Raw genomic sequence first — 15,357 nt, 5'->3', positions numbered from 1 at the left:
TGTAATTTTGACTATAGAGAAGGTCCTTTTCCTTGTGTGGGAGAGCCCCTAGCAAAACATCAAGCTCTGGGGTTTCCTGTTGATGCTTATTAACAATTAACTTGTATTTTACAAGTTTTACACAGGAAACAAATAGAAAACTCACTGCACATAAATCGTCCAATATAAGCAGCACTAATTCTAAAGGTATTGAGGCATAGTCATTTTTAAAAGAGAAACATGTGAATGCTAAAATGCCTACTTGCATCTGCAAATGTTATTTATAAGGGATTGTATAAATACATATGATGGCAGCCATGTTTTTACTGCTTGCTTGCTTTCTTGCTTGCTTTTTAGCTTTGGTTTGTGAAAGTGGAACCCTAGTGTGTATGTCTTTGCTACAGTCTGATGGCAATCATTACATTTTGCCACAGTGTTGGCTATTGCTTTTCGTTGTTACTATAGTCTGTGTTAATAAGTACTTGGTTGCTATGGACACAAACTGTATGAAAGGCTGACAGGTTTGTTACATACATTACCACAGTGTGATCCTGAACCATGTTTTGAAATATGAAGACAGGTTTAACATAACCGTAATCCCACATGTATTTGAGAAATGCTGGGCAGTTTTATTCTTGTTTGACATCTTGAACTGCTTTGCTCTATGATGATTGATGCCAATATTGACTTTCACATGTTCCCTACCGCTAGCTTGGAATGTGGGAATAGCGTATTTATAACCCTGTTCCATGTGATGCAAGTGTCTTTCCAGCGAGGAATGACGGGGTGATGAATGCATCTCATCTGCTAGGTCATGTGTCATTTGGCACTTAAAATCCGTTTCATACTGTACATACTGCAACGTACAACACACACACAGGAGCTACAACTCCATCATCCAAGTTACGCACATTAAATGAGTTCAAATGGAGTTGAAAAACATTGTCAGTACAGTGTGTGTGTGGACAAGATTATATGAACCTTTAGAGTAAAGTAGACTATAATAGGAGTCAGAATATTTTGAGACAGGGAATGTGTTTGAGTATGTAGTGAGCCATAGCTGAGAGTCTGGGGTGATTTGTAACCATAGATAGTAAATTGAATTGTAATCGTGAAGTGTGTAAATAAATACATTTATATACTGTATATATACACGCACATTCACTATCTACTATATGCAGGTTTAGGATCCATTATCCATAATATATATATATATATATTTATATATATATATATATATATATATATATATATATATATATATATACATACAAATGTAGGGTGGCAGCACTCCAAGGATTTTGCAACAAGATAAGGTGTCAAATAAACAGGTTTATTAAATCCGACGTTTCAGTTCCGTACAAGAACTTTTTTTTTTTATTTTACTTTTTTTTTTCCTGAAGAAAGTTCCTGTACGGAACTGAAACGTCAGATTTAATAAACCTGCTTTATTTGACACCTTATCTTGTTGCAAAATCCTTGGAGTGCTGCCACCCTGCATTTGTATCCATTTTTATTCGGGTTAGCACCCAGGTTGAGCCTTTGTATTTTGGAGTGCGGAACATATGCATTATATATATAAATATATACAGTATATATACAGTATATATACAGTATATACTATATATATATATATATATATATATATATATATATATATATATATATATATATATATATATATATATATATATATACGTGTGTGTGTGTAATGAATATACAATTGTATTACTTTTAACTGTAAGATCAGCCTGTCTCCAATCATGGGTGCTGCCATAGGAGTGTTGAAAAGGTACCTGCGGGGGATGAGGGGATTGGCATCGCAAAAGCCACCTCAGAGCAGTACAGGGTGCAAAATCGTCTCAGTATCCTGTGCTTGTATATTCTCTATTATATTGAATGGAATTTTCATGAGAAGAACTATGACATTTTATAATAGTATTCATATTTTTTTTTTTCACTTGAGACTTTTTTTTGAGAATCTTGCAGCAATGATAAATCTGCCTTAAGTTGGCCATGCACTAGCCAAAATTGTCTGTAACATGACCACTCCTAACCAAGATGGCTGCTTATTAGCCTATGTATGATCCTAAAATGTCAGCCTCTTTGTCTATACGGTCGCATGTCGAGGATCACATCAGGCCAAGAATTCAATTAGTGTTAAGTATTTGATATATATCATGCACTATAAGCCATTGCTTAAAGTTCCTTTTAAGATGGCCATAGACATGCAGATTATAGTTGATGTCAGACGAACGATTGTCCATGTCAATCTTCCGACCTGCAACCAATCATTTAGATTAATATAAAGTAGTAAAGAGAACAAATCACATGATGCTTAGGTCAATTGTCAGGCAGTAATCGTACGAAAGTTATGTCTAACAAATAGTAGTGACAGTCTCCCATTGATATCATCAGATAGGCAATACATGCAGAGATATTATCAGTAGCCGATGCAAATCTTTTAACCTGTCCGACCGACTAAACGACCGATCGCCATGGTACCAAAAATGTCGGGACACTACACACTGTCTGAAAATTGTACAAACCTTTGCTTCATACAATTGTATCTATGGCCAGCTTAACACAACTACAAGTTCAGACATATTACTTTCAAGTCCAAATGTATTAACCAATACAGTAGATGTACAGTAGGTGTAATAAGGTCTTATCAAATGGGGGAAGAGATACATGTGAAGCAAAGGTGTTAAAGTATGTGGCTTTATGGGGAATTTAATAAGTTTATGACTATTAGTGAAGAGGTTAAGGCACTTACACATTGACAGCTTTTAATGTTTTGAACTAAGGAGACTACGTGTGTGTAACTGTCAAGATCAACTCATGGGGATGACAGACTTAACAGGACAGATAATATATGGACACCAGATGCACAATCCAAAGTAGAGAACTCACCAGTTTGACACATTAGTCCAGCTGCTACAGGGAACAGACAAGCCGTATTCAAAACAGGAATTGATGTTGAGCACACAGAGTTACTACAAGGCCAGACTATAAAGTGTAATAAATAAGTAACAAAAACTTTTTTAAACTTTTATCTCTCAAGCCTTACGCATTTAATGTCCAAAAGATACGTAGCCTATGATTAAGTATCATTTGGACACAAATGAGAGATAAAAGTTTTAAAAAAAAGGTTTTGTTACTTTATTTTTATTACACATTTTGTTCTGACCTTTTTGTTGTACCTCTGAATGGCAGACTTGAAACAATTTTAAATATCACATTTATTAGAAGAACTGTGCACTGCACAGGAATATGCATTTGAGGAATCCTAACTTGGCAAAACTGCACAGAGAATTAAAAAGCTATAAAAATCTCTGAAAAGTGCTGCATAAGTAAAGCAGTCCAATTGATCTTTGGGTACCAAATGTTGTCCTGTGGTCAGTATCATTTTATACTGCGATACTATACCTATTCCCTATGGTGTGCTGACTTCAGAATGCCTTGCATTCACTTTGATGCCAGATATTAAATTCTGAGTGTATTGTTTGTCTCAATCAAATATTAAATATGTGCGGGCATGTCTGTGCTTCTGGTTTTATTCCATTGAATATATTATCTCTTCCAGTTACAAGGAAGAAAATATCTGCTTGCTACATACAATAAACCAGAATTTTGGTTCACCATCCCAGCCCAGGGCACAATTACAAGGAATTATGCCACAATCTAGAATTATAATTGTTGAATTAGCGCTGCAATTAGTATTAAATAACATTGTAGAAATAATTCAGACCCATTGTCATTTATGTATTTTTACAAAGGCACTGAACAATGAGCCAAATATGGATTACTAACTTGTTTGTGTGTTAAATTTTCTTTTCAGGGGAGAACAGTACGTCTATAGTGTGTACATTTCTTGTATTTTAAAGGGTCCTCCACATAAAAGCTATTGTTTGCACAGCAAAAGAAAATGTAATTCTAATCAACTTCCCTATATACATTCATTACGTATTTTCAATAGTTTTAAAGTTACTTGTAAGCAGGATCTGATTGATTGTTCACACTGCTCTCCTGGCACTGACTCCTGAAACAATGTTGCAAGAACCAGTAACATCAAAAAAATTTTTAATTAAAAGATTTGTTAGTATACATCGAAAAAAAACCACCAAGACAAATTAAACTTCAAAATCGCAAAGTCTTTATTAAGAAATAACTAACCCAAAACTCTGCTTGCGCTCCTCTTCAAAAAGTGATTTGGCGATCCATCGTGCGGAGCTCGATTTCTCCTCCCTGCCTTTCTTACAGGAGATAGCCAGGGAGGAGAAATCGAGCGCCGCACGATGGATCGTCACCTTTTCTGAAGAGGAGCGGAAGCGGAGTTTCGATTATTATTTCTCAATAAAGGCTTTGCGATTTTAACGTTTAATTTGTCTTGGTGGTTTTCTTTTCTATGTATACTAACGAATTTTTAAAAAAGTTTAATTGATGTTACTGGTCCTTTAAAGCTGATTAAAAGCCCTGAAGAAAACAAGAGACTCCTGTTACATTGATTTAAGAGTCAGGCACTGAGAACAGTAAAGGATAACACAACTTTAAAAACAATGACAGATGAGGAGATAAATCTCCCCTACCGTTGGGTGACTAATCTCCTGCAAATGCTATTCCTACGGGCAAATCAATTAAATCACCGATTGAAACCATACATGGCGCTTTGTTTCTATGAAGTTTCCCGAAGTTGCCTTGCAAGGAGACTTCGGAAAAACAAAGCGATGCATATGTTTTACCACTGGCGATATACTTTATTCCTAGTGGGAAAGCATTTGCAGGAGATTAGTCGCCCACGGTAGGGGAGATTTCTAATGAAGTTCTCTGATCTATGCTGCCTGTTGCCATTTAAACAAAGACACAAATCAAAAATCTGTCTATATAGCTTAAATGTCACCCTCTGTTATTTATGATGATATTATTATTTTATCCCAACAGGACAGATTATTTTTTGTCATGGAGTTTGTCAATGGTGGTGACCTCATGTTTCACATTCAGAAATCTCGGCGATTTGATGAAGCTCGAGCCTGCTTCTACAGTGCTGAAATCACATCTGCCCTCATGTTTCTTCATGACAAAGGAGTCATTTACAGGTATGGGGGTTCTAACATTTGTCAGTTTGGAGTGCTTCCCGCCCATTAGCCTTCTATATGCAACCTCGTTCTAGTGGTAAAACCTGCAGAGCACTTTTTGTCTATTTGTAGCACTTTGCCCAATTATTTGTAAATGAGGCCCAGAAAGTTTGCACCAAATTTAAAACCCATAGAAACAAAGCTGCAGGTAGTACTGTATGTTCTGAACCCCTTTCTAAAAGAAACCATGTGGTTGGTTTGCAACTTTCATTACACAATCTCATATGGGTGCAGTTTATAATGGCACTAAGATTTGCAGACTCCCTGCTAGTAATTTAGCTACTAAATGGCTGCACTGTGACTTCCTACCAAGCTTATTTCTGCACATAACACTTAGGGCGAAAAAGCACGGGATGATTTGTCGCAGCGACTTTTTAAAAACCACAAACGCAGTGACTGATTGTGATGATTAGCGACCATAGGATAGTGTGCAAGTTGCCATTATGAATAGCGGGCCGATTGAGGTATGGCTATAAATTGCCGTGATTAGTTTCGAAAGTCGCAGCACCGAATTGCCAAGTGTGTCTTCACCCCTTATTGTATTGCTGGAATGCCGAGTAGCTACAAGCAACATCTACAAATATAAACATAATTCATTACCTGAAAGGTTTATATGATATTGTAACTAATATAGTGAATACATAAGGATAAAATATAAGGCTATTATAAGTACTGAGGAGTCAATTTTAATAATTCTAGGCAATTTACATTAGACGTAACAGGGAGTTTTACTTGTGGTTTGGGTTGAATTGGGGGAAGCAATGTGTTTGGAGCAGCTGCAAAATGGACATACTGTATATTTCCAGTTCTGTGATGTTAGTATGCTTGGCCCAGTTGTATGTTAGTTGTAAGCTAGTAAGTGTGTGGCATATGGAAGAGGTGTTTGTTTTATTAGTAATTTAATCTGTGCAAGTACATACATTCTTAAAAAAATAAGGGTTTCTTTAGGTGCAAATGTATGATTATAAAAAAAACCTCAAAGGCTGGCCGTATGTTTTGCCCGTCTTCCTGGCTCTCCTTTAAACTAATAATGTAAACAAATTCACTTGGTGCTTCTATTAACTTTACAGAAAATCTAGTTTCTAGTTAAGCTGTGTGCCATAGACTGGCATGTTTGCACATGAAAAGCATGAAACAAATATGTTGCCCCGTGGGGATAAATCCATGCGGTGGTGATCCCCTGTTAAAACTGGTCCTGGGCACCTGCATATATTATTCCCAGCACAAGATGTAACCTGCATTGAGGGAGTGGCCATTGAACCTTGCTATAGAGTGTTTTGGTTTTTTAGAAGTTCCAAATGAAAGCAGTTAAGCAATATCATACTTGTTATTATAGATCAAACAGCCACACCCAAAATATTTTTGTTTTCCCACAGCCATCTTGAGAGATGGCAATGTACAGTTTGTGTTAGATTACTCTTCAGACTTTTTTACAGGATTAATTCATCTGCTTTCAGCCTTAACTATACAAGGGTCCCAACAGACTACTGTCTGATTGGTAATTAGCCAAATATTTACCAGGCAGTTTTGAAAATTCCATTGGTCAAGGCCTGTACCAGGCCATTGATGCAGTCCATTTCTAGTAGGCTTGCATAGATCCCTATTTAGACTCACTCTTTGGTTCAGCATGCAGAGTGCTCCTTTTATTATTTAATGCACACTTTTAATTGGCTACACCTACCCACTGTTGGAACTCTAGGATGCAGTGCTAAAAAGTAAGTCCCTATACCTAGGGAATAATGCATAGCAGGGGCGTAACTATAGAGAAAGCAGACCCTGCACCTGCAGGGGGGCCCAGGAGGTATAGGGGCCCCACGAGGCCCTAATTCATATACAGTTTCAATAAATATTGGTAAAACAAGTCAACTGCTAAAAATTTTGGGGGCCTGAAAAATAATTTGCTGTGGGGACCAGTAATATCTAGTTACGCCACTGATGCATAGGATCCATAATCATGAGGGAACTTAAAAAACTGCAACCAGAAAGTGGTGGTTGCAACTACAGTCACAAGTTTAAATTATGCCACAAGTATTTAGGCCTAAATCATGTAAATTACAGCATTAGCCACCTATTAGTAATATAGTGTTACACTAAACAGTTGCTTTACCTTGTGTCCCTAAACAACTGACCTTGCTTAGTAGTGATCCTTAACTCTTAAATAAAGTCAGGCAGCTTCTTGCCTAAATATGTGCCTATGAACAAAAGGTTTAGAAAAGAAACCAAGCCTTGTGTAGTGTGTTCAGATGCTGCACCTGACCAGTAACTAGTCACTGATGGGCTTTCTGTTGCAGAAAAATTTCTCTTCTCCCCCCGTTTGTGTACCATACTGTATATTTCCTTGCTCAGTGCAAGGCTTCAGAGAATGTTGTGGAGGAGGAAGGAAAGCCCACCCTTCCTTAGCTACAGCCAGTGAAAGAGTTCAGGCTGCAGGGCAGAGACTAAAGCCAGCTAAGGGAAATTAAGGAAATAAATAACAGAAAAGAGAAACTAGCTTGAAGGGACTGTAAGAGCATGGAATCCTGATTTAATTGTGAATACTTGCCTATTGCTGCTTGCACTTTCAGCACCCCAGTAATGTTTATGAATACTTATGTAAATAAGCTATGACTGCTAATGTAATGGGACATTTAAGGGCTGAAAAAATGTCATAATTTATTAAATCTATGGGCACAGTATGGGTAGTGCATGCTAGTTAAATAGTTAGTTAAGTTGGGTTGAAAAAAGTCCATCAAGTTCAACCCCTCCAAATGAAACCCAGCACACATACCCACACACACTCACTGAAACTATTTATACCATTTATATTATTGTAGATTTTAGTATCACAATAGCCTTGGATATTATGCTTATACAAAAATCATCTAAGCCCCTCTTAAAGGTGTTAACAGAATCAGCCATCACATCATCCAGCAGTGCATTCCACAACCTCACTGTCCTCACTGTGAAGAACCACCTACACTGCTTTAAATGAAAGTTCTTTACCTCTAGTCTAAACAAATGGCCTCTGGACCGATGATCCATTTTATGGAAAAATAGATCACCGGCTAGTGGTCTATAATGCCCTATAATGTACTTATAAAGAGTAACCATGTCCCCTCACAAGCATCATTTCTACAGAGAAAAGAACCCCAACCGTGACAGTCTACCCTGAGAGTTTGTCTTTCATCCCCTAACCAGTTTAGCTGCACAACTCTGTCTCCAGCTCATTTATATCCTTTAAAAGGAGAATTCCACCCTTAACTAAAAATAACCCCTACCCTACCTAGACCCCCCTCCTCCCCAGCCTACCTGCTAACTTGGGGAAATGCCCCTACACCCTTTGGTGTAGATTCAAGGATCGCAGTTCACGGCAGTCATCTTCTGGGTCTTTGGTAATCTGAGACAAAGACAGGGGAATCGTCATGCGCAGTTGGAGCAATACTCCATTATGTGAAATGGCAAAGATATTATCACTTCTTAGTAAATACCCAGAGGCACTAAAGCTGGAAGGCACTCCCATGGCTGCTCCAAACTTGCCCACAGTCAGCAGTGCAGAGATGCAAGCCAGAAAGTGAAAAGGAAGTGAATCACTTACTAGGGTAGATCACATATATATGTAGTTGGCTGTCCTAATAAATTATTGGTAATTATCACCAAAAATACAATTAATGACTAGTAACAATATTTCTTTATTACAATTATCCTGCCCATTTTATAATATACTTTACCACAGTCTCCATATGTGATATATGGCAGCACAGCAGAGAGAAATATGAAATATAACCAATAATGCTGAAAAATGAAGACAGGAAAGAAACTTGGAGACATGGGTTTACAGAAGGGTAGAGAACTCTAAAATCAAAGAAATGGAATAGAAGGAGCAAAAGAGGTCAGAGTTTGAAAGAATTCCACACAAAGATGGAGTGCTCTACCTCATGCGATGTATCCTTTCGGATCAGGTGCTTCTAGCAGTATTTGATCCAACCTGCCACGGGTCAGAAAATCAATTGCAGAAATCCAATATACTGCAGCACACTGCAATTTGTATAATATTCAAAAGTGTACTTTATTGGCTCAAATGTGAGCAGACATGTGGCAACGTTTCGGGCTTGAGAAAGGGTCCTGCGAGGCCCGAAACTTTGCCACATGTCTGCTCACATTTGAGCCAATAAAGTACACTTTTGAATATTATACAAATTGCAGTGTGCTGCAGTATATTGGATTTCTGCAGAGTTTGAAAGAATGGCTGATAAAGTGGAAGAGAAGGAGCAAGTGGCAACTAAAGAGTGAAGAAAAGCTGAACGAAAGAGAAAAGAACAAAAAAAAAGGAAAGAGAAGAGAGTTGATGACTGTGGCGAAATGCTTGTGTACTTTTTGGAGCCTCATGCATCCACACATTTGTGAAGCATCCTGATAAATCCTGTGCTTACTCCGTGGATCGTATCTGATCATATGTTATCTCCTATAGTCGCCAATCAGCAGGTAGCATTTAAATAAAAGCGACCGTCTTATCAGTTGTTATAGATTACTGCTCCAGGGCAAATTTTGTGCCTTATTTCATATGGGCGTAGACTTTTGGTAACTCATAATGTTGCCTATTATGAAATAGTCCTAGTGACTGTTTAACTGGAAATATGTGCCTCACAATCTTTTATTTTTTTGCATAGCTGATTATATATTTTGAGATTTAAGCGTGAAATGAAAACTAGGAGTGACAAGCTATGACAACTAGCAGAACACTGCTCCTGCAATGTGTTTATCTGACCTCTTGTGACTTTGTCACGAGCCAGCCTGTCACAGAGGGGAACTGCGTCAGTGCAGTGGAGGTGGTAACAAAATCATTGACCGAGGACACAAATCACAAAACACTTTACTGGAAAACTGCCCTCAGATTTTAAAACCCTTTGTGCTTGCCAGGAAGCTGCAGTCAAAAACAGGTTGAATTACAGCAGAAAACCCGTACAAAGTTCGTTATTCTATACCCACCATTTGCTTCTGTGATGGGAGGGGCAATTTACAGACTATTATACAGTAAACCAAGCTGTAAATGCTGCTTCTCCTTTAAAGAAATGATTCAACCAGATTCATCTAGAACAAACTTGGCAGCCCTTACACTTTAGTGTTATTATGGGCAGCGGACTTTTTGAACACACCTTAAACTGGTTTTGTAACAAGGACTAAAGTAATTCTTTATTCTAGAATGTCCCTGGATCCAGTGGCATAGCTAGATATTACAGGACTCCGCGTTTTCCAACCTGTTCTTGATACTGTCAGCTGAATTTGCTTCTACAGCCATTTATTAAAGTAAATGCCACCCTACCTATAATACAAACCCTTTTTACTTCTGAATAGTGAGAGAAAGTATTTCTTCTAATCTTAATAAATGCAATGTTCTTTTGTCCTTTCCGAAAGTCTATTAGTAAATAGGGGGTCTGACAATTTTTTGATGACATATACTTTTGAGTATCCTCTTTCCTTCTTTCATATCTGAAGTCTTCCCTTTATTAATCTAATAGGACTTCGATAATGTCCATTTTGTCAATTGGAAGCCAGATCTTAATAAAATAATAAAGAATACACCTTTAAGCTTACAATTACAAAGCTCTCTTCCACTCTGTAACAAGGTTGGCTTTACAAAATACCGTACACAAAAGTGCTTTTGACCTAAACAAACTTGTGACTTGTGTAACAGTGGTAAGAGGTGGTGCCAATAAAAGCATATGGGAGGCAGCACAAACAATTTCAGGTGGTTCTTCACTGATGATGATTATGAGGAGGATCATAAATCTGCCTGGTGTTGACATACGTTAAGTTAATCTTCATAAACATTTTTCTTTCCATAATGAAAGAAAATGTAAGTCTAAGCACCTTTCCAATATATATATATATTCGTTACACATTTTCGGTAGTTCTATGTAATTGTTATTGCATTTGAAAGGAGTGTTTGTTTATCCCTTTCTGTTTTCTGGGTCTTACTTATAACAGTATAACAGGAGTCAAGTCTCCAGATCTTTTAATCAGCTGGCTTGCAAGATTGCTTCAAGAATCAGAGCCAGGGATACAGAGAATGTTTTAATTCAGATTCTTTATAAGTTGCTTAAATTTACATTTTCTTTTGCTGTGCAGAAGACAGTATTTTGGTGGAAAACCAGTTTAACCCCTGACACACACACACGCGCGTTAGGGTGGGGCAGTATAATCCAATGAGGGTATAGATATATTTTAAGGACACAAGGGGGAGTTTCACACACACTCACTCTCTCGCTCATTCTCAAATGCTCCTACACAATGTACCATGGGCTGTGAATTTATTGTGTAGGGTTCAATATTCTTCAATGGAAATGTTTTTTTTTATTTTTAATAACTGTAATTCTGCAAAAGATACTTAAACATCACCATGGTGGGTGGCACTTTTTGAATATAATAGCAAATTTTTCTGCAGACTGGACTGATTAAAGCTAATTGTGGGTTTTGTTTATTTTCAATGCAAGTTTGTGAATGAGAACAAACATGTATAACCTGCCACTTTATCTGCAAAACTCCCATTTACTGATTTAGTGCCACACAATGTCTTGTTTCCAATCACATTTTGCCTGTTCAGCGCATGTTGCCATCTGCAAAGTGAGAACCCTGCTTTCAAAGGTTGGTTCTTAGTCAATAGTAAAGTAATAAAGCAAACACAGTGCCTAGGGTAAATTACTTACATATTTTCAGAATTAATTGCTTCTCTTTATGCATAAGGGCTCCACAAGTTCCCCTACGTAAGTTGTGTGTTAAACTCTGTTCTTTAAAGGTACTTTCTTAAAAATGCACTTCTGTATAGCTGCAATTAGTGCAACTCGGTCCTTCCTGCCTTCCATTCTGAATTGAGTGCTGCTGCAACGCAGGGGGTACCTGAAGCTACTGCCACTTCCTGACAGTTGGTAACTCCAGGGTTCCCCTAGAGACAATAGCACAAATGTCACCTGCCCACTTCACAGTACAGCACACTTTAATATTAACAAGCCAATGCTGTTGTTCATGCCAGTGCTTAATGATTTGAGGCTGGGCACAGAGATTTTATGATGCACTATGGAACGTAATTACAGAAAAAGAGCAGTAGTATTGGTATTGAAAGAGTTTTGTGAAGTCAGTAGTAACACAATGGTGGGTATGCACTTTGATTGAGGCTTTATAGCAGTGATCCCCAACCAGTGGCTCGTGAGCAACATGTTGCTCTCCGACCCCTTGGATGTTGCTCCCAGTGGCCTCAAAGCAAGTGCTTATTTTTGAATTCCAGGCTTGGAGGTAAGTTTTGGTTGCATAAAAAAACAGACAGACCCTCCTGTTGGCTTTAAGTCCACATAGGAGCTACCAATTCCCAAGCACAACCCTTATTTGGAAGCCCCAGAAACTTTTTTTGCATGCTGATGTTGCTCTCCAACATTATTTTACAATTGAATGTGGCTCACAAGTAAAATAGGTTGGGGACCCCTGCTATATAGTATAACTATGGGGACAGTGAAGTTGCTGTGCCAAGGTGACTGCTGGGTAACTTCAAGCACCCTATTGGCTGCGCACTGCAGTGGAACCCCTGAATGTGAAACTTAATTACAAAGTGGCTGCAGAGCACTTGAGACAGGGCACTATGTTTTGCTTAAGTGCAATAAGTTAGTTTCTTTCACTGGGCACATAGGCTGCAGAGAAGCAAATGATGCCTAATGGGCTTCTTGCTACAGACAACAATCAGCAGGCAAGTTAATAAATAGAAGCCTAACCAGGGGCATAATAACAACACGTTTGTTTTGCTAAAACAGATAAATTAGCAGCATGAAGGAGCCTTAATGGGCATCAAAGAGTGAGTGTTGTAATCCCTATTACATAACAATGTGGAACTCCATATAATTACTACTTTGTTGCTTCTATTATCAATACTCTATCAAATGCTTGCCTACAGACCTATTCATTATTCCTGTGACATTTCCCAGCATTCTCAAAATGAGCAGAGACAAACTGGATCAGACGTGTGTGCCTTTCACTCACAGTTTGCTAATTGCTGTTTGGCTTTGGTGCTTCACATTCAGCTTGTCGTGAATTAAAACTGGAGACAAGGTGCTATTTTTATCTTTTACATAACCACTTAATTTTTTTTCAAATCCCTCTTTCCCTATCAAGCAACGCTTTCTTTTAATGAAGTTTCATATCAGCAATAAAAGAGGTTTGCACTGCACCATCTGCCTGGTGCAAGAATGTGCTTCATTTCATTTAATATTTTATTATGAATTAAAACTTCCAGTCCTTGGAATTAGATATCCAGTTGAGCTCATTTACTAATCCAGTCCTTTCTGCCCACGAGGAAACTTCGGGCGACTTCGGTAAAACTAAGTGATCCGAGTGCGATACTGCGGCAATTTACATCCTAGTCTGCGGGGAGGCAGTTCGGGGAGATTAGTCGCCCCAAAGAAGAGGAGATTTGCTGCCGGGTGACTAATCTCCCCGAATCTGAGCATGTGTCTCTGCTCTAACTGCCCTGGCAGTGCTTTAAAATCCAATGGGGGAGCTTCAGCCTTTAGGGTATTGCAAGTAAAAAATAAAAAAGGTTTAGGTGCAACTTGGCTTCGTGGCTTTGCATATAATAGAGGGGGGTATCTTCTCAACCAGAGTGATTTTTTGGAGGGGATCTACTTCCCTGGCTATAAACATGCCGATTGGAAAACCCCACATTGTACTTATGTATTCACTAAGCATGAAACTGATCTAATGTTAGGAATCAGCTCACTGCCCTGGCAGTGCTTTAAAACCAAGTAGGTGGGGTTCCTCCTCTAGGGTATTATTACATGTACATCGAAATTATAGGAGAGATTTCTTCCCATAGTTCTTCTGCTGTACTGGTCATTGTGAAACACACACTTTAATCATAAATAAACAAAGCATCTAACAAGGTAGGAAAGAAGTGACCTGTGAGAGGAAGGTTAGAGGAAGTAATGCCGAGAAGACCTGGAGGGAGATGAGGTTGTAGAATAAAATATCTGAAAGAAATCCTATTGTGGAATAGCAGCTGGAACATGTTTTCCCTGTGTTATATTACATAAATAAATGTAATAGGGTTGCCACCTTTTTTGGAAGAAAATATGGACCTTTGTATAATTTTAGCTTCTTCCCTATTAATACCATTAAGAGCAAGTATACTTTTTACTGGACAGTAGAATACCGGCCTGGTTGTAACTGTAACCATAAATCAGCCAATCTACCACCTCTCATAGACACACACCACTGGTCATTTGCTTTCTTCTTACATTTCTTAAAAGTCGTAAGCATCATAGCTAGGGAAAAAATGATGAAATGTTAATAAATTGGTGAGGTGCAAAAGAACTTTTCCTGGAATGAAGCTTGTGTGAAGAAAAAGAAGTCTTTGTGCCTAGGAAAATAGCATGAGACTTGCAATCAAACCGTAGTGTGTCCAAGCCTTGGGCTCTGGTTTTATGTCTGGGAGCAGTGCCTAGTATAGCAGAGACCACAAACCAGAATACCAAGGGCTGACTGACCCATTGTACAGAAGCATGAGAAATGTCACATAGCTCGTAAAGCACCAGCATGTCCTTCAGCCCCAGTCTGTGTGTTTCCCAGAGAAAATCATCTCTTCTGCTGTAATACATGCTTCCAGCTTATATGTAATAGTCTTATCAGGGTTTATACTGCTTTCCAAATCCAATTCACCTTTAGAGGAGAACTAAACCCTAAAAAATGAATAGGGCTAAAAATGTCATGTTTTATATACTGAACTTATGGCACCAGCTTAAAGTTTCAGCTTGTCAATAGCAGTAATGAGCCAGGACTTCAAACCTGTCACAGGGGTCACCATCTTATAAAGTGTCTGTGACACTCACATACTCAGTGGGCTCTGAGCAGCTGTTGAGAAGCTAAGCTTAAGGTGGCCATAGATGCAAAGATCCACTCGTTTGGCAACATCGCAAAAGAGCGGATCTTTCCCCGATATGACATTAACAAACATGGCTATATCGGGGGTTATCTGATTGTTCGGCCGTATGGCCGAACGATCCGATTACGATGTGCCCTGGGTTCCGGTGGGATCGGTGGGGTCAAAATCAAACCTGACCGATCGACCAAACGACCGATATCCGCCGGACGAAAGATGTCGGCACACGCCACACACAATCCGAAAATCATACAAATCCTTGATTCGTACGATAGGATCTGTGTGTCTATGGCCACCTTAAAGGGGGTTGTCGCAAATTATAAAACAGAAAATGAGGTTGGCATGTAA

At 38.5% G+C, this 15,357-nt stretch overlaps 1 protein-coding gene across 1 annotated transcript in view; it reads left to right on the top strand.

The window, feature by feature from the left end:
• The window catches only part of prkch.L (protein kinase C eta L homeolog), a 101,538-nt gene that overhangs the window by 71,329 nt on the left and 14,852 nt on the right, over nucleotides 1-15,357 (top strand). Inside the window, 1 exon segment of the mRNA NM_001092325.1 lies at nucleotides 4,921-5,075. Within this exon segment, the coding sequence (NP_001085794.1) occupies nucleotides 4,921-5,075 (155 nt within the window).

Source organism: Xenopus laevis, chromosome 8L, assembly GCF_017654675.1.
Source record: "Xenopus laevis strain J_2021 chromosome 8L, Xenopus_laevis_v10.1, whole genome shotgun sequence".
NCBI classification, from domain to species: Eukaryota; Metazoa; Chordata; class Amphibia; order Anura; family Pipidae; genus Xenopus; species Xenopus laevis.
Note: the sequence above shows the minus strand (reverse complement) of the source record. Positions and strands in the feature narration are given on the sequence as shown.